Consider the following 20,778-nt stretch of genomic DNA (forward strand, 5'->3'; position numbering starts at 1 on the left):
GGGAAGAGAAGATAAGTCTAGTTCTCCTTATATATCAACATCACTAAAGCTTTCAAATTCAATGATGGTATATCTGTAGATCAGATAAAAGATCTCTTAGTAGCATCGAAAGGTATGTATCATAAATTTAAATATATTGTTATTTAATTTTAAATTTTGACATTAAAGTTTTTATATAAAAATAACATAAGAATGATTTTTATGCTTACAATTAGTATCAGAGCCATGATTGTAAAATTAAATACTTTCACCACCTTGTCCCACGTCAGATGCTCATTCGTCTTTTAGTTGTGCTCGGAGATAGCAAACACAACAATATCATGGATGTGGAGTTCCTCGAGGTCCCAAATGGGCTTCTACCCTCCCAACTTCTGAGCATGATATTAGAGCAATATCAATTAACAAGATCGATAATAAAAAGTTTAAAGAGTAAACCCGTGTCTTGTAGCCATTGTGCAGGTGGTAATAAGAGATCCACCTCGGCGATGTGCACAAATGTACAGATGATTCGACCACCAACCATTATCAAATTTTAATTTAAAGGAAAAAAAAGAGACAAATTTTGAATTCTCTTTGACTTTTAAAAAAATTCTGTATGATTATCATATATGCAGGAAAGGCTAGAGGGAGAAAGCTGTCCTTTAGTTATGCGGGAATAAGAGTCCTTATGTCTTCGTGTTATTAGTTCAGATCTCAATTGTTCGAGTTAGATATTGAGTAAGAGATAATTAAAGTTTTTTTACAAGTCTATCTCATACAATTTGAGTGAAGACATGGTTTGTCCAAGGTACCAAATCTATAAAACTATGTCAAGGGCATTCTCGTCGAGTGCCTCTTTGATGCTTAAAATAGTTTGAGATTCAGAGGATTTGGATGGGATTTTTAGAGTATGTATTAATGTTTATGGGGAACGCACCTAAGGATCCCCTTTTTTTATAGTGGATTCTAAGGATCATTACTCTCATAGATGATGATGGTTATGGGGTAAATTATATGTTGCTCTTGAGCTTAATTGTGATCGAGGTGATGTGGTATGTCGAACCCAAAATATGATAATGGTTGGTCTAAGTTGGTCACACGATATTGGGATGTCATCCACATGAAATGTCGACCTCTTGTTGACCAAGTGGCATTCAGGAGTGCAGCATTGGGGTGTAGGACGTGTAGCGCTTATCATCCACGTCCTACACCCTAAACTCTAAACCCTAAACCCTAAAAAAACAACTATTTTTATAATAATATCCTGTAGAACAATTTAATTTATTTATGTAACACAAATTCTACAATTTTACCAGTTCACTCTGATCAGAGTAAAATATTCTTAATCCATGTATGACATATACTCAGTTTAAGATTTGCATCGGAAAAGTGATAATACAATCTCAATTAGATTGAATAATAATACAATCTAAAAGCTTCAACTATTTTTGTTGAGCAGAAACCGAACGAATATATAATATTATTCATTTACATCTACAACTATTATTCATGTATAAGTTAATTATCAGTTACCAAAATAAATCTTAAATATATATTAGATTTATTAAATCATGATCATGACGAGAATAGAATGACACGACGTGCATTGAGATAACACAGGATTTATTCGTCACCACATAAGCAAAGGAACAACGCATCGCCTCTCAGCGTTGTAGGCCGATGACTTATTCGACACACGTACGAATACTGCTGACACAACATCAAGCTTTCAGCTTCCTTTATTCGACACGGATACCGCTAAGGCATTAATTAGTTCCGCTTGAAGGAGATGAGCTTCCGGAAGTTCTCCCATTCCTTCTCCCACACCACCGCCTCGTACCCGGCGGACGCGCCCTTCTCGTTTTTGGCTACCAGCACCAGTTTGTAGTTGACCCCGGCCACCACCTGGCTCTGACCTTTCACCACGTTCACCAAGGTCAGAGGCTCCTTCGCCTCTTTGTTGTGCTCGGAGACAGCGAATACAGCGATATCATGGACGTGGGGGTTGTTAACGTCTACCGGAGTCCAACTACCGAGTTTTTCCTATCCAAAGCGAGATGGAGCATGAGCAGCAAAAAAAGAGAAGAGTATAGATCAGGAGGAAGAAGATGATGATGGTGAAATGGTGAGAGGCGGTTCGATGTAATATTGGCCACTCACCTGAATCAGCACGAAGGACTCGAGCACCTTCTCGCCCTTCAAGGACTCGTACACAACTGCCACGTACTTAGCCGTGGATAATCCATCCTTCACCTTCAGCGTGAGGTTATAGTTCATCCTGCTCACTAACTGCTTCTGACCGACCAGCACCTGAGAGAGTTCGAGACCCTTGTTCTCCTGAACGTTATACTGGGAGACTGCGAACACGGCGATCTCACGCACATGGGGGTCGTTGAGGTCCCGGATGGGCTGCCAGCCGCCCAGAAACTGAGCATGAGAGGTCAAGACGGAGGAGGAGACGAGGAGGAGGAGAAGCATAGCGAGAAGGCGACTCATGGTGAGGTAGGTTGATGGGCTCGCTGGGAGTAGGTGAGTGAGGGGCAAAGAAAGGGGAGGGGGGATGAGCTACTTATAGTGCTGGCAGTAGCAGTAGCACGATATTCAATTTCAATTGTAGATCGGGCCATTGTCTTTTGCTTCATAGAACTCTAATTAAATGGATTAGACCCAAAAAAAATCACATACCCTGATATGGAGGTTCTATCATTAAAGTTTCTCGCCCAATCAGCATCAGCAAAGGCATGAAGATGAAGTTGAGTGGTTTTGCCGAGAAAGAGACCATGATTAAGGGTCCCTTTAAGATACCGCAAAATCCGTTTAACCGCAAACCAATGCATAGCAGAAGACTGGTGCATGTATTGAGATAATTTATTGACTGCAAATAAGATATCTGGACGGGTGAGAGCTTGATATTCACCCCACCATCAGAGTAGACTGTTTTAATTGTAGACTGAAAGATGTTTTCGACCAACTTTTTAAAGTTGGTAAAAATTGTTGAAACTTCTGACTTATGACGGAGAGGATAAATCCATGTGTACTTAGTAAAATTGTCTACAAAAACGACATAAAATCTAAACTTGTCAAAGGAAGTGACGGGAGCAGGACCCTAAACATCAGTATAAATAATTTCAAATGGTGTAAAACATGATATGGAAGAAGAACCAAAAGGGAGTCTATGACTTTTATTATTGAGACAAGCATCACAATAAAAGCTATTATTTGTAGGAGTAGAAAGAGAACAACGAGAAAGTAATTTATTTTGGATAGAGAGGGAGGGATGACCGAGACGACGATGCCACACATCGATTGAAGCTGCCACTGAGGAGTAAACATTGGGTTGTTTGAGTTGTGGAATGGTCGACCATTCATAAACATTATCCTTACTCTGACCTTGGAGCAAGGATGCCCCCGTGTTCAAATCCTTGACAAGAAAATAGTTAGGAAAGAATTCAATAGAGATATTATTTTATTTTTAAAATTAAGAAACAGAAATAAGATTGCGTTTAATGTGAGGCGCACACAAAACATCATCGAGTGTAAAAGTTATGGTTGGTGAATTAAGCATTGTAGAACCAGTATGAGTAATAGGAAGTCCTTTACCATCACCAATGATGATGTCGTCATGTCCACTATAGTTGTTGTGGATCGATAAGTTCTGTAGATCAGAGGTAATGTGGTGTGACGCGCCAGAGTCCACGATCCAAATATGATCAGTAGTGTTTGGAGTAGTTGCGAGTTTTGCTTGAGGCTAATGTGATTGTGTAGGAAGTCGGGGTCGAGATCGATAGACCTTTGTAGAGTGACCGAGTTTATCACATAATTGGTAGACAACTCTTCGTTGATTTGTGTGTCGAGGGTGCCAAGACTGCTGATGATTGAAGTAGCCACTTTGGTTGTCATGATTGAAATGTTGATGATGTGGAGGAGGGGTTTGGTTGGAGCTCAAAGGTTTAGAAGACATCTTGGTCGAACCTTTGTTGATAGTCTTGTTATACTGATAGCCCCTCCTCATGGATTTTTGATTGACTTGAGCCATGATGGATGGTCCTAACAATTTATCCTCACGTTTGAGATATATCTCAAAATCAGTCAGCTTATCGTAGAGTTCTTTGAACGACACTAGTGAATCACGTGCCCGTATTGCTGCTGCCAGTTCCTTGTACTCGTCTCCTAGGCCGTTGAGGATATGGACAATAACTTCTTTATCACTGAGGGAATGACCTATCAAGACCAAGTTATCGATAATAATCTTTATGTTGTACAGATAATTAGTAACAGTACAGATAATCTTTATCGTTGATTTATGTTGTGCAGATAATCAGCAAATTAAAAACTTTCACCACCTTGTCCCACGTCAGATGCTCATTCATCTTTTAGTTGTGCTCGGAGATAGCAAACACAACAATATCATGGATGTGGAGTTCCTCGAGGTCCCAAATGGGCTTCTACCCTCCCAACTTCTGAGCATGATATTAGAGCAATAACAATTAACAAGATCGATAATAAAAAGTTTAACGAGTAAACCCGTGTCTTGTAGCCATTGTGCAGGTGGTAATAAGAGATCCACCTCGGCGATGTGCACAAATGTACAGATGATTCGACCACCAACCATTATCAAATTTTAATTTAAAGGAAAAAAAAGAGACAAATTTTGAATTCTCTTTGACTTTTAAAAAAATTCTGTATGATTATCATATATGCAGGAAAGGCTAGAGGGAGAAAGCTGTCCTTTAGTTATGCGGGAATAAGAGTCCTTATGTCTTCGTGTTATTAGTTCAGATCTCAATTGTTCGAGTTAGATATTGAGTAAGAGATAATTAAAGTTTTTTTACAAGTCTATCTCATACAATTTGAGTGAAGACATGGTTTGTCCAAGGTACCAAATCTATAAAACTATGTCAAGGGCATTCTCGTCGAGTGCCTCTTTGATGCTTAAATTAGTTTGAGATTCAGAGGATTTGGATGGAATTTTTAGAGTATGTATTAATGTTTATGGGGAACGCACCTAAGGATCCCCTTTTTTTATAGTGGATTCTAAGGATCATTACTCTCATAGATGATGATGATGGTTATGGGGTAAACTTTATGTTGCTCTTGAGCTTAATTGTGATCGTGGTGATGTGGTATGTCGAACCCAAAATATGATAATGGTTGGTCTGAGTTGGTCACACGATGTTGGGATGTCATCCACATGAAATGTCGACCTCTTGTTGACCACGTGGCATTCAGGAGTGCAGCATTGGGGTGTAGGACGTGTAGCGCTTATCATCCACGTCCTACACCCTAGCCATAAGGCATTGGGGTGTAGGACACATAGTGCTTATGTGTCCACCACATATTACTGAGGTGGTAGTCAGGTCAATATTTTCATATCACATATTAAGAGTCATGTATAGGTATGTTGTTTATTAATGAGATATTCTAAAGATTATCTAGATCCTTAGCTATGATTGTCTATAGATTCTCACATATAAGAGAATCTGTAGACACACCATGAGTATACATGACCATTACACCCTAAACCGTAAACCCTATACCCTTTGGGTATATGGTTAAGGTTTAGGGTTTAGTGTTAGGGTTTAGGGTTTAAGGTTTAGGATTCAGGGTTCAGGGTTTTAGGGTTTAGGGGTTTATGATTTAGGGTTTAGGGTTTAGGGTTTAGGGTTCAGGGTTCAGGGTTTAGGGTTTAGGGTTTATGGTTTTAGGGTTAGGGTTTTAGAGTTTTAAGGTTTAGGGTTTGAGGTTTAGTGTTTAGGGTTTAGGGGTCAACTCCCCTTCAAAAGAAAGTCTCTCAACTAGCCCCTGCTAGTCATAGGTGCCCAGCAAGCTAATCACATGAGTGATAGCACGTGTGACTTGACACGAAATCTTTTTTACTTATTATATATTTTGACATTTATCATTTTATATTAACTATTGCATATATTCATGTATATATTGTGATGTCCTTGGATCTGTGCAATGGGAATCGGATCGTGATGAGATCACGATAATGAGATTGATTCACCTTTAAACACAGATCATAAATAATCTCGGTCATAGGTTACTCGAGAGGGACATCGTGATAACCGGGCAGACTAGTGTGCTGTATACCCGTCTATATGATGGACGTAGTTGGTCTCATAGTTGCTCGTGTGGGGACACTAGGGATACAGTACAGGTGCTCATTGGAGAATAAGTTCACTGATTGATCCGCTTACGGAATGTTGGATGGTTGATGATACCTTATTGTTAGACAGCAATTCTGTAGTCCTAGTGATGTATCTGGTCCTTTGACTTGGGACATCAAGGATGTTCTGTATGAGTGCTCCACTCTTTGATACCAGACTTATAGGTTTGGCTGTCTCAGATCTAGTACAGTTGGTCATTGGGAGTGGCAATCGACCTTACGAGGGCTGTTGAGTGTCGATAGAGGATCATCCACTCTCGACGTCATGAGAGGAATATCCCATATGTTCTTGTTTAGACAAATCCCTGGCTAGAGTCATTCGGGTTGAGAGAGAAAGAGTTCTCTAGGAGAATCTGATTAGAGTGAGACTCGAGTAGAAACCGTATGAGTTTGACAGCACCATGCTCGATATACGGTCTCTGTGATATTAGATGAATAAGGGACTATAAGTACATGGTAATTGAGGACAGACAGGTCCAATAGATTGGATTTCCCTGTATCGTCTAGGGACTACGGCGTAGTGGCCTAGTACGTCCGTAGTCGACGAGTCGAGTGAATGATTATAGAGATAATAATTCACTAAATTAAAAGGAGTTCTGACAGGTATGACTCACGGTCAGCTCGATATTAGGCTTAGAGGGTCACACACATATTGTAGGCATTGCGATGAGTAGAGGTTCAGATATGAGATATCCGCTAGAGCCCTTGGCTTATTGTATATCCAATAAGCCCTTGAATTATTGGATCCCATGGACGAGATCCAATAAGAGCCTATGAGAGATTATTAGATAGAGATCCACTAATCTAAAAGGCTTGAGTAATTGGATGTAGATCCAATACCCATTAGGAGAGGATCCATTAGGTTTTGACAAGGGGCCTCTATAAATAGGAGGGATTCAAAGCCTCATATGCTAGAGCCTTTGCTTACCTATCATATTCTCCTCCCTCTCTCCACCTCAGAGCAGGCCTGGAGTTTTGAGGAGCATCATCGCAGCCCTACTGTGTGGATTACCGTTAGAGAGGAGGACGCTTGACCTCTTTAACCCTCTCCTAAAGATCTGCAAGGAAATAGGGATATACGATCTCCCTAGGTAATCTACTCTATACACAGTTTTAAGTTTTACGGATTTTGCGCACCAATCTTTGCACGACGACGAACATCTCTTTGGGAATAGGGGATTTTGTTTTCTTATTCTTCTACTGTGTATGTGATGTCGCCCCCAGATTTTCCAACAGCCCCTTCTTAAGAAAGTGTCTCAACTAGATTCTCATTGAACCTCTCTCGTACTTTGAGTTAGTATTCTCATTGAACCTCTCTCGTACTTTGAGTTAGTAGGTGTGTATAGTATTATGTATCAGTGGGTAGTTGGATGGAGATCTAATACCCAATATAACATGATCCATTATGGTTAAGTTGACATGGAGTCTCTATAAATAGGAGATTCCCAAAGGGCCATGGGCTAGGTTTTTTTGCTACCACCTCCTATTCTCCTCTCTCCCTCTCCTCCTCAACTTGGAGCCCCTATTTGGGGCGTATGGATAATAAGAAGGGCTAGCCCCTTCTTGATTATGTGGTGCACACAACGAGGAGGATCATGTAGCGATTTGAGGAGCATCTTCGCAGTCGCTACCATTTGGATCATCGCTGGACAGGATAGTTGACCTCTTTAATCCTCTCCCACGGATCTGTAGATATTCAGGGATATACGATTTTCCTAGGTAACACAATCTTCCTTGTATGCATAGTTTTTCAATTTCGCATGATTTTACGCACTAATCTTTGTACGACGATAAAACCTTCTTTTCTACAAAAAAATTATAAGATTTTGTTTTCTGTTCTTCCATTGTGTATGTGATATCATCTTAGATTTTCCAACATAAAAAAGTTGTGTTACCTAGGGAGATCATATATCCCTGAATTCATATAGATTTGTGGGAGAGGATGAATGAGGTTAAGTGTCATCCTCTCTACCGATGATCCACACGACAGGGGCTGCGAAGATGCTCCTCAAATCACTACTCTAATCTCCATACACCCCAAGTAGAGGCTGTTGGCTGAGGAGAAGGGGAGAGGAGAATAAGATTTGACAGCCAAAAGGGGTCTGGCCCACGACCCTTTGGTTCTCTCCTATTTATAGAGGTTCATTATTAATTTAACTCAAATGGATCCTGTCCTATTGGGTATTGGATCTCCATCCAACTACCTTAGTTTCTTAGATTAATGGGTCTCTATCCAATAATCTCTCATTGGCTCTTATTGGATCTCATCCACAGGATCAAATAATAAAGGGGGTTATTGGATATCCAATAAGATAGGAGTTCCGACGGATATCTCATATTTGAATCTTTATTCATCGCAATGCCTACCATATGTGTGTGACACTCTAGGCCCAATATCGAGCTAGAAATGAGTTATACTTATCATAACTCCTTCTGGCTCATAATAATTTACTCGACTTATCAACTATTGACGTACTAGGCCACTACGTAGTAGTCCCTAGACATTATAGGGGAATTCAATCAATTGAATATATCTATCCTCAGTTACCATGTACCTATAGTCACTCATCTATCTAATATCTCAAAGACCGTATACAGGGCATGATACTGTTAAGCCCATACAGTTTCTACTCGAGTCTCACTCTAATTAGATTCTCCCGAAGAACTTTTTCTATCTCAATTCGAATGACCTCGACTAGGGATTTGCCTAAGTAAGAACACATGAGATATTCCTTTCATGACACCGAGAGTGGATGATCCTATATCGATACTCAATGACCCTGAGTATATGAGGCAAATTATCATATATGAAAGAGAAATATAATAATTTTTTTTCAAAAAAAAAGAAGAAACAAATCAGGATAAAAAAATTGTAACTTGTGCTGCTAGAGAAGTTGGTTTAGATAATAGTTGAGGCATGGAAGAATAGTTCTTCCATAAACAAAATTACTATTCTGGCAATCAAAAGAATAGTTATGAGGATCATGTTTTTCCTTTCCTAATTTGGCTTGCATGTGTTGTTAGTGTAAGTTGCAAATAAGCTAAACCCTTTCCAACGGATAATCATAACAATTCATACCAGCCAGTATGACATGTAACAAATCAATTAGCCTGACACAGTGGTACAGCCCATCCCGAATTAGTCGGTGGGTACGTCGACTGCTCCAAATCGGTATGGGTTGGCATAGTGTGTGATCTTTCATGTCGTATATATATTATATAGTAAGTAGGCGTTGAAACTTCAAGTTGAAAGCTTCAAATTTTGCGTTTCTTCTTTGACGAGACATTCATTACAACTTTCACAATGGCTACGAGACGCTCATCTTTTTATTTTTGATCTTGTTAATCGTTACTGCTCCAACGTCATACTCAGCAGTTGAAGCCCATCTTGGACATCGACGACCCCAACGCTCATCTTTTTATTTTTGATCTTGTTAGTCGTTACTACTCCAACGTCATGCTCAGCAGTCGAAGCCCATCTTGGACATCAACGACCCCCACACTCATCTTTTTATTTTTGATCTTGTTAATCGTTACTGCTCCAACTGTTGGGCTGATGGCCCATATTCAGCCCATGTGGGCTTTATCAGCCCACAGCCCACACCCTCTCTTAACCTAACCCTAATTAAGATTAGGGGGGTGTGGTGGCTGCGTTTTAGAGGCAGATTAAGGCTATAAAAAGGCAGCAACGAGGCAGATCTTTGAGTCCACGGGATTCCAAAGAGAAGAAGGAGATCAAGGCAGAAAAGGAAGAGAAAGAAAGGGAAGAAGACAAGGACAACGCAGAGAGACTGTTCACAATCATCTAGCAGTGTTCTCATCTCAAGTTAGATCAAATCTACAGTAGACTCTTGCTGTGATTACTTGGGGAGGTTTTAGATATTGTGGGCAGTGACGTGATCCTTGTATCCCAGTTATTCTCTTGTGGTTGTTGCTAGGGTTTTGGGCAAGAGATTGAGATTTGTATATTCATTATTCTCATAGTGGATTATATCTAGTTTGCCCCGTGATTTTTACCCTTCACATTGAAGGGGTTTTCCACGTATATCTTGGTGTTCTGTTTGATTGTGTTTCCATTTTATTCCGCTGCGTATTTTGGTCTTCTAGTATTTGTTCCTATACAAAGGTTATTCCTCTTTTTATCCCCATCAACTAGTATCAGAGCGGGGTTTTGGTGATTTAATTTTTGTATTTGAACATGGAGGCCAGTAATATTTCTCGCATGATTAGTTTAAATGGAAATAATTGGATGATATGGAAACCAAGAATGGAAGATCTCTTGTATTGCAAAGATTTGTATGGACCTTTGCAGGGGGATAGTGCAAAACCTACAACTATAACAGATGATGAGTGGAAGAGGTTAGATCGAAAAACAATTGGGTTTATTAGACAGTGGCTTGATGATAGTGTCTTTCACCATGTTTCTACTGAAATTTATGCATATTCTCTTTGGAAAAAATTGGAAAGTCTCTATGAGAGAAAAACAGCTGGCAACAAAGCTTTTTTGATCAGAAAACTTGTGAACCTAAAATATAGAGAAGGTGCTTCTATTGCTGAGCATTTGAATGAAATGCAGAGTATTACTAACCAGTTATCCTCTATGAAAATGTCTCTTGATGATGAGTTGCAGGCATTGTTACTTCTCAGTTCATTACCAGAAAGTTGGGAGACACTGGTGGTTTCCCTCAGTAATTCTGCGCCAGATGGTATTGTCACTATGAGTCAAGTAACAAGCAGTTTGTTGAATGAGGAGTTGAGAAGAAAGAGTTCAGCAACATCTCAGAATGATTCACAGTCACTTATCTCAGAGAACAGAGGAAGGTCAAAGTTCAGAAGCAGTTCACGTATGGGTAGGAGCAAGTCAAGATCAAGAAAAGATATTGTTTGCTATAATTGTGGTGAGAAAGGACATTACAAGAACCAATGTAAGCAACCTAAGAAGAACAAGAAAAAGGGAAAAGAAGTGGAGTCTACAGAATCAAAGGATAATACTACAGCTACAGTGCAGGGTGGTGATTATTTGATTTTGTCTCCTTCTGATGATATTTTTTCTTGTGTGTGTCAGGATCTTGAGTGGGTGATTGACACAGGTGCTTCTTATCATGCTACACCTCGGAGGGAGTTTTTTGCTACATACAGGTCTGGAAACTTTGGTGTTGTCAAGATGGGCAACTATGGCACAGCAGACATCATTGGCATGGGTGATATCCATTTAAAGACCAACCTTGGCTGCAAGTTGGTACTTAAGGATGTGAGACATGTGGTTGACTTGAGGCTGAATTTAATTTCAGTTGGAAGACTAGATGATGAAGACTATGAAAGCAGATTTCACAAAGGGCAATGGAAACTCAGTAAGGGTTCTCTTGTTATAGCTAATGGAAAGAAATGTCATACTTTGTACAGGTTGCAGGCTAAAGCTTATGGTGAGCAGTTAAATGCTACAGAGAAAGACTTCAGTATGGAGTTGTGGCATAGGCGATTGGGACACATGAGCGAGAAGGGGCTGCAAACTCTTTCCAAGAGAGAGGTATTACCAGATCTCAGAGGTATACATCTGAACCCTTGTATTGATTGTTTAGCTGGTAAACAACATAGAGTTTCATTTGCTAGTGCTGCTTTGTCTAGAAAAATGCATGCCTTAGACCGTGTTTATACAGATGTATGTGGTCCTTTGAGGACAAAAACTCCTGGTGGATCTGTTGATGTTCTTGGTATAAGTGGTGCACTTTATTTTGTCACTTTTATAGATGATTTTTCTAGGAAAGTTTGGGCCTATGCTTTGAAGACCAAAGATCAGGTTATTAATGTCTTTAAAGAGTTTAATGCCAGGGTTGAAAGGGAGACAGAAAAGAAATTGAAATGCATAAGATCAGATAATGGTGGTGAGTATACAGGATTGTTTAATGACTATTGCAGGTCACATGGAATCCAACATGAGATGACAGTTCCTGGTACACCTCAGCATAATACAATTGCAGAGAGGATGAACCGCACCATCATGGAAAAGATCAGATGTATGCTTTCACAGGCCAAGCTACCCAAAAGGTTTTGGGATGAGGCTTTGAGGACTGCAGTTGATGTGATCAACTTATCACCATGTACAGCCCTAGATGGTGATGTTGCAGAGCATGTATGGTCAGGGAAAGATGTTTCCTACAGGCATTTGAAAGTGTTTGGTTGTCGTGCATTTGCACATGTTCCAGATAATGAGAGGTCCAAGTTGGATGGTAAGTCTAAAGAATGTATTTTTCTTGGTTACTCACATGATCAGTTTGGTTACAGGCTTTGGGATCCAGAAAAGCAGAATGTGTTCAGGAGCAGAGATGTGATCTTCTTTGAGGATCAAACCTTTGAGGATTTGAAGAAGAAGGCACCAGCCAAGACTTCTGCAGAAGGATTAGCAGATTGTGACCCAGTTACTCCTCCAGTATATCAGGGTGATGGGGGAGATATGCAGGAAGATGGTGTAGAACCTGATATTGATCTACCTGTAGGACATGTTGAGCAAGAAGAAGTAGGAGAGCAAGTTCCCGCAGAACCTCAGTTGAGAAGATCTTCTAGACAACGTCAACCTTCCAAAAGATACTCTACAGATGAGTATGTGATGCTTACTGATGCAGGTGAACCAGAGAGTTACCAGGAAGCAGTTGAGAGTGAGCAGAAAGAGAAGTGGTTAGCTGCTATGCAGGAAGAGATGGATGCTCTTCAGAAGAACCACACTTATGATTTGGTGCTGCTACCAAATGGAATGAAGGCCTTGAAGAACAAGTGAGTTTTTAGGTTGAAGACTCAAGAATATTGTTCTCAACCAAAGTACAAAGCTAGATTGGTTGTGAAAGGCTTTGGTCAAAAGAAAGGTATTGACTTTGAAGAGATATTTTCTCCTGTTGTTAAAATGTCTTCTATTCGTGTTGCTCTTGGTATTGCTGCTAGCCAGGACTTGGAGGTTGAGCAGTTAGATGTGAAGACAGCTTTCCTTCATGGTGATTTGGAGGAGGAAATTTATATGGAGCAACCAGAAGGCTTCAAAGTCAAAGGTAAAGATAATTTTGTCTGCAAGTTGAAGAAGAGCTTGTATGGGCTAAAGCAAGCTCCAAGACAGTGGTACAGAAAGTTTGATTCATTTATAACAGAAAATGGATACAAAAGAACGGCTTCAGATCATTGTGTGTACATCAAATGGTTTGGTGAGGATTTTATTATTCTCTTACTTTATGTTGATGACATGCTTATTCTTGGGAAAGATATGTCTAAAATTGACAGGTTGAAGAAGGAAATGAGTGAGTCTTTTGCAATGAAGGACATGGGGCCAGCAAAGCAAATACTAGGCATGCAGATTTCTCGTGACAGGAAAAACAAGAAGATTTGGTTGTCACAGGAGAAATACATCGAGAAGGTATTGGAAAGATTCAGTATGAGCAATGCTAAGCCAGTTGGTTCTCCTCTTGCAGGTCACTTCAAGTTGTGCTCAGAACAGAGTCCGTCAAGTGATGAGGAGAAGGAGAAAATGCAAAAGGTTCCTTATGCTTCAGCAGTTGGAAGTTTAATGTATGCAATGGTATGTACGAGGCCAGACATCGCATATGTAGTGGGTGTTACTAGCAGATTTCTTGCAAATCCAGGCAAAGAGCACTGGGCAGCGGTGAAGTGGATTTTTAGATATCTCAGAGGGAGCTCTAAGGTTTGTTTAAGCTTTGGAGGTGGACCACCTGTGTTGACAGGTTACACAGATGCAGATATGGCTAGAGATATAGATACGAGGAAGTCTACTTCAGGTTATGTACTTACTTTTGCAGGGGGAGCTGTATCATGGCAATCCAGGTTACAAAGGTGTATTGCTCTCTCCACCACAGAAGCAGAATATATTGCCGCTATAGAGGTATGCAAAGAAATGTTATGGATGAAAGAATTCTTACAAGAATTGAGGCTGAAACAGGAAAATTATGTGGTGCATTGTGATAGCCAGAGTGCCATCCATTTGTGTAAGAACCCAATGTTTCATTCCAAGTCAAAGCATATAGATGTCAGATACCACTGGATTCGAAATGTATTTGAAGAGAAGCAGTTGCAGCTTCAGAAAATTCATACAGATGACAACGGAGCAGACATGTTGACGAAGACCTTACCAAAAGAAAGACAGGAGATATGCCGACAGTTGGTCGGCATGGCTTCACATTGAGGAGTCATGGGACAGCCTCCCTTATGGGCTGAAGGGGGAGGTTGTTGGGCTGATGGCCCATATTCAGCCCATGTGGGCTTTATCAGCCCACAGCCCACACCCTCTCTTAACCTAACCCTAATTAAGATTAGGGGGGTGTGGTGGCTGCGTTTTAGAGGCAGATTAAGGCTATAAAAAGGCAGCAACGAGGCAGATCTTTGAGTCCACGGGATTCTAAAGAGAAGAAGGAGATCAAGGCAGAAAAGGAAGAGAAAGAAAGGGAAGAAGACAAGGACAACGCAGAGAGACTGTTCACAATCATCTAGCAGTGTTCTCATCTCAGGTTAGATCAAATCTACAGTAGACTCTTGCTGTGATTACTTGGGAAGGTTTTAGATATTGTGGGCAGTGACGTGATCCTTGTATCCCAGTTATTCTCTTGTGGTTGTTGCTAGGGTTTTGGGCAAGAGATTGAGATTTGTATATTCATTATTCTCATAGTGGATTATCTCTAGTTTGCCCCGTGGTTTTTACCCTTCACATTGAAGGGGTTTTCCACGTATATCTTGGTGTTCTGTTTGATTGTGTTTCCATTTTATTCCGCTGCGTATTTTGGTCTTCTAGTATTTGTTCCTATACAAAGGTTATTCCTCTTTTTATCCCCATCACCAACATCATGCTCAGCAGTCGAAGCCCATCTTGGACATCCAACAACCCGCATGCTCATCTTTTTATTTTTGATCTTGTTAATCGTTACTGCTCCAACGTCATGCTCAGCAGTCGAAAACCATCTTGGACATCAACGACCCCCACATTCATGATATTACTGTAGCACAACAAAGAGACGAAGAAGCATCTGACGTTAGCCAAGGTGATTAGTAAGTAACATATTGATCTAGTAAGAAGAATCAGGTCAATCCTTAAAATCTCTCATTAGTAAGTAACATATTGATGCATGACTATTACCATGTGATATGGAAGTGATGACCTAATTGACACCTCAATAATACATGAACCACATGAGACCGAACATGTAAGCGCTGTGGGCTGCACTCCTCAATGCCTCGTGGTCAACAAGAAGTCTACATTTCATGTGGATGACATCTCGACATCATGTGACCAACTCAGACCAACCATTATCATAATTTGGATTCAACATGCCACATTACTACGATCACAATTAAGCTTAAGAGCAACATATAAGTTACCCCATAACCATCATCATTCACGAGAGTAACGATCCTTAGAATCCACTATAAAAAAAAGGGGATCCTTAGGTGCGTTCCTTACAAACATTAATACATACTCTAAGAATTCCATCCAAATCCTCTGAATCTCAAACTAACTTAAGCATCAAAGAGGCACTCAATGAGAATGCGCTCAACATAGTTTTATAGATTTGGTACCTCAAGAGTCGGAAAAACTGTATCTTCACTCAAATTGAATGAGACTAACTTGGCCAAAAAACTTTAATTAGCTCTTACTCAATATCTAACTCGAACAATCAAGATCTGAACTAATAACACGAAGACGTAAGGACTCTTAGTCCCACATAGCTAGAGGACAACTTTCTCCCTCTAGCCTTTCCTGCATATACTAAAATCATACAGCATTTTTTTAAAAGTCGAAGAGAATTCAACATTTGTCTTTTTTTTTCCTTTAATATTAAAATTTTATAATGGTTGGTGGTCGAATCATCCGTACGTTCATGCACGCCGGCGAGGTGGATCTCTCATTACAACCTGCACAATGGCTACAAGACGCTTACAGGTTTACTCGTTAAACTTTTTATTATCGATCTTGTTAATTATTACTGCTCTAACATCATGCTCAGACGTTGGGAAGGTGGAAGCCCATTTGGGACCTCGACAAACCCCACATCCACGATATTGTTGTGTTCGCTATCTCCGAGCACAACCAAGAGACGAACGAGCATCTGACATGGGACAAGGTGGTGAAAGGCGAGACCCACCTGGTGTCCGGGCTCCAGTACCTTGCTGGTGATGACCAAAAATGAGATGGACGCATCCGCTAGGTACGAGGCGGTGGTGTGGGAGAAGGAATGGATGAACTTCCGAAAGCTCGTCTCCTTCAATCTAGCAATCACCAGCTGAATGCCTTAGCAGTATGCATGGCGAATAAAGGAAGCTGAAAGTTTGATGTGTTGTCACTTATGTCAGCAGTAGTATGTATGTGTGGCTAATAAGTCATCGACCTACGTTGGTGAGAGTCGATGCATTGTTCCCTCATTAATGCAGTGTAGTTTGTGGTCGAAAAAGTTTAATAATTTGTTATCACACAGTCCATCTTATATTTCATTTGTTTTTCTATTCTTTTCATGATCATGATTTAGTAGCTCTTGTTTTACAATAGACACTTAATCCAAAAAAAAAAATTTGTCATCAAGAAACGGACCAATTTATTTTATTTTATGTACCATGACAAACATGAAATAAGTTATCTCCATTCAAAATTAGGATATGTGAGTCGAGTTCTCTCTAAATAGCTGAATTGCAAAATGTCACAACACAGTACATCAAGCTTTCAGATTCCTTTATTCGCCATGCATATTGCTGAGACATTTAGCTTGTGATTACCAGCTTGAAGGAGATGAGCTTTCGGAAGTTCTTCTCCTCCCACACCACCGGCGTCTCATACCTGGCGGGCGTGCCCATCTCATATTCGGCCACCAATAGCAGCTTGCATGTCATCTCGGCCACCACCTTGGCTAACGTCAGATGCTTCTTCGTCTCTTTGTTGTGCTACAGTAATATCATGAATGTGGGGGTCGTTGATGTCCAAGATGGTTTTCGACTGCTGAGCATGACGTTGGAGCAGTAACGATTAACAAGATCAAAAATAAAAAGATGAGCATGCGGGTTGTTGGATGTCCAAGATGGGCTTCGACTGCTAAGCATGATGTTGGAGCAGTAACGATTAACAAGATCAAAAATAAAAAGATGAGTGTGGGGGTCGTTGATGTCCAAGATGGGCTTCGACTGCTAAGCATGACGTTGGAGTAGTAACGACTAACAAGATCAAAAATAAAAAGATGAGCGTTGGGGTCGTCGATGTCCAAGATGGGCTTCGACTGCTGAGTATGACGTTGGAGCAGTAACGATTAACAAGATCAAAAATAAAAAGATGAGCGTCTCATAGCCATTGTGACGGTTGTAATGAATGTCTTATCAAAGAAGAAACACATAATTTGAAGCTTTCCACTTGAAGTTTCAACACCTATTAACTATATAATATATATACGACATGAAAGATCACACACTATGATGTGACGATACATAAGGAGAAATTAGCTAAGATCGGGAAGAAGGATCAGGTCGAATAAAGACGTGTGTAGAACTTGTACTGTCTTGTTCTTAAAAATAATTTATATCTATTAATTAAAAATAATATTTTTGATAATAAAAAGAATAAAATAACCTATATCTAATATAATAATAGCTTTATCAAGTAGATGTAGGGTGACCTCGTCAATAATCATTATAGTAACTTTTGCTCCATTGCTCACCTTAAGTTTCATCTCGTCTTTCGCCAATCTCTTAGGTCTTGTCAGAATTTGCAACGAATTACAAATGTGATAAGCATTATCGGTATCCAATACCCATGTATTATCATAAGAATCTAACAAATGGAGACTGATCATGAATGTACATAAAGTTTCTCTAAGCTTCTATTTTACCTTTTCTGCAAGGTACTCATTGTAGTTCATCTTCCAATGCTTGTCTTTGCCGTAGTGGAAGCACTGGCTTTTATTTTTTACTAGGTCCTTCTTTGCAACCTTTGTTTTATCCAGTTTGCTCTTGCCTATGCCCTTCTTAAGGGACTTCTCGGCCTTCCTTTTCCTTTTTATCAAATACAAAGGTGATTGGATTTAGGTCAAACTATGTTAGCACCCGACCTTATATCTACTGTTTTCTTTACTTCCCGCTCCATCGGCTATCTGAACTCCCTTCTTGACCCGAACTCAACTTACCTTGCCAACCTCTCCTCTAGTAACTAGAACTATGACTATAGCCAAGAAACTACTAGAAAAGAATACTAATATCTACTAATATATAATAAGAATTAATAGCCTAAGGGGAATGCTGTTAGGACCAAGTCGACACTAAGAGGGGGGGGGGTGTGGAAGGGTGAATTAGTGTTGTCATAAAATCATGTCGATTTTAAACTTCTACGATGAAAACCAATCGAAAAGATGTTAACTTGAAAATACCTTCATAAGCATAGTGGAAGTAAGAAAATAAAGCATTTTGCAATGAAAATAAAGAGTTTAAAGTAAATGCAAACTGAGTTTTATAGTGGTTCGATCGTCGTGACCTACATCCACTCATGATTTCTCTTTACTCGAGGCTATTGACTTACACTACCGATCTTCCTTCAATGAGCGATGATCAACTACCCTTTTATACTCTTTTCTCCTTTTTGCCGGCTCAAGAGAGGACCTTTACACTTCTCTTTTAGACCTCATTTCTCCCTTAGAAACCTTCTAACTCTAGGAGAAAGAGACTCACTAATCTAGAGAGATTATAATTTTTACTCAAGTATTCTTTCCCCCCTTTTTGCTTAGATTCATGCTTTATCATGTAGGAATATCTAGGGTATTTATAGATCTCAAATGACTTCAAAATTGGAGCATAAAAAGGTCTCATCCCGGGTTTTCCGGGTCCTGATGGCACACAACCTATGCTATGCAGTACTACCGCCTGCAACACTAACACTGGGTGATACCACTGTCCAGTCTGGTGGTACAACTACTTGACATAGTCTGGGAGATTGTGTTTGGGCGATACCACCGCTTAGACAAGTGATATCATTGCCTGATACTAGGCGGTAGCACCGCCCAGTCTGGTGGTACTACCGCCTAATACAATCTCGGAGACTATGTCTTAGAGACCAAGCCTCTAGCGATGCTATCGCCTGGACCGGCAGTTTCACCACCTGACCCAACTTTTGGGTCACTGAATGAACCATTCTTTTGACCCAAAACAGCCCCAACATAGGCTCAATTGGCCCCTAATTGAAATAGCTTAATTATATTCTAAACCAACTTAATTATAACTAAATCTACTTCGATCTAGATAATTATTACAAAGTATTAATCACATATTGTCCGGCATGTCATTGGTTCATCGACGCTTCATCCAATCCTTCGGCGCATCGTCCTCTTTTGCAACCTTTTGCCCAATCAGCATGTTGACCTCTGCAACGCATATCTCCTTGGCGCAATGTCTGCTCTTCTAGGCCTGATGCCCAAACTCATGGCACGAAGTCTCTTGCCGACATGACGGTCGATCTTTCGGCTCGACGTCCAGTCTTTTGACATGTTTTATTCCAGCCCAACATTAATTCTTCCTGCTTTAATTATCTCTTCATGGTCGAAGCAATTCCAATATCACTAAAAATGCAGATTAGATCATAACATTATCAATTGGTTTCATAATCACAATTCGATATTCAATAATCTGCCCCCTTTTTGATAATGATAACCAATTGATGATGGAGTTAACCTTAACTCTCTCTATCAATATGCCATATTGATAGAACCTTTAAATTCAAAAAATCATGCAATGTTTCAAAATATAAAATCATCATTACATGCATGATTCCAAATCATCATTCATAATTTCAAAATATTATATCATACCATGCATGATCATCATACCTTCTCCCCCTTTGTCATCAATAAAAAGAAGTGCAACTATCAAGTTTTAGAGATATGAAAGCTTACCTATTTAGCAAATTTTTCGTCACTTTAGAACATGCAAGCTAGTGAATTCTTTCTTCTCTTTTGAGAAGTGCAAGCTAGTAATTTTTGCTCCCTTTGCATTGTTCGAGCTAGCAATTTTTGAGAATCTTTTTGTGATGTGCAAGCTTGCAAGACTTTCTCCTTTGAGATGTGCAAGCTTACGAGTTTTGCCTTTCTTTGTAAGCTAGCAATTTGCTTTTCTTGAGATAGCAAGATAGCAATTTTCCTCCCCCTTTGTTATTGTCAAAAGGAAGGGAATGATATAATAATGTAAAATATTTTAATCATTACAAGGCATATAAGCTATAAATACAAAGGAATCATGTCATTAAAGATATAATATCAAAGATCATGAAGAATTAAGTCATGAATACCAAAAGACATGATTTATTTTGACAAATCTTCCTTTTAGTAAATAATAAAAAGAAACCTTAGGAGATCAAAGATCTTAATTCATGAAAAATCTCAAGTATTGAATATTGAGAATTCAAGATCATGATATAGATAAAGATATTCTTATAGCAAAAAGAGTTATGAGAGAATACATAAAGGATCTCGATTCATGTATAATATTTCTCAATTCAATATGAATCATAAAAAATTATAATTTCAAAAAATTATGATTTTTTTGGAAAATTCTCCTCTTTAGTAAACGACAAGAAGAAAGGAGAACTTGGTTCATGCATAAGAAATAACGAGTCATCAAGT

General features: G+C 39.6%; 1 protein-coding gene across 1 annotated transcript; it reads right to left on the reverse strand.

Annotated features, from left to right (window-relative positions):
- Positions 1–1,585: 1,585 nt before the first annotated feature.
- On the reverse strand, positions 1,586–2,515 carry LOC135612292 (cysteine proteinase inhibitor 1-like). The gene is made up of 2 exons (XM_065108413.1): positions 2,140–2,515; positions 1,586–2,022 (listed from the first exon to the last, which is right to left on the reverse strand). The coding sequence occupies exons 1-2, from the start codon at positions 2,473–2,475 to the stop codon at positions 1,750–1,752; spliced, it is 609 nt and encodes a 202-aa protein (XP_064964485.1). The 5' UTR covers positions 2,476–2,515; the 3' UTR covers positions 1,586–1,749.
- Between the last annotated feature and the right edge of the window lie 18,263 nt (positions 2,516–20,778).

Source organism: Musa acuminata, chromosome BXJ1-2, assembly GCF_036884655.1.
Source record: "Musa acuminata AAA Group cultivar baxijiao chromosome BXJ1-2, Cavendish_Baxijiao_AAA, whole genome shotgun sequence".
Classification (NCBI taxonomy): Eukaryota; Viridiplantae; Streptophyta; class Magnoliopsida; order Zingiberales; family Musaceae; genus Musa; species Musa acuminata.

What these genes read in the sequence shown, in the direction of transcription:
- LOC135612292 (XM_065108413.1), bottom strand. Translation starts at nt 2,475, where the DNA reads ATGAGTCGCCTTCTCGCTATGCTTCTCCTCCTCCTCGTCTCCTCCTCC. An exon ending in AGTCCTTCGTGCTGATTCAG is followed by an intron (nt 2,023 to 2,139) that starts GTGAGTGGCCAA and finishes CGCTTTGGATAG; the next exon opens with GAAAAACTCGGTAGTTGGAC.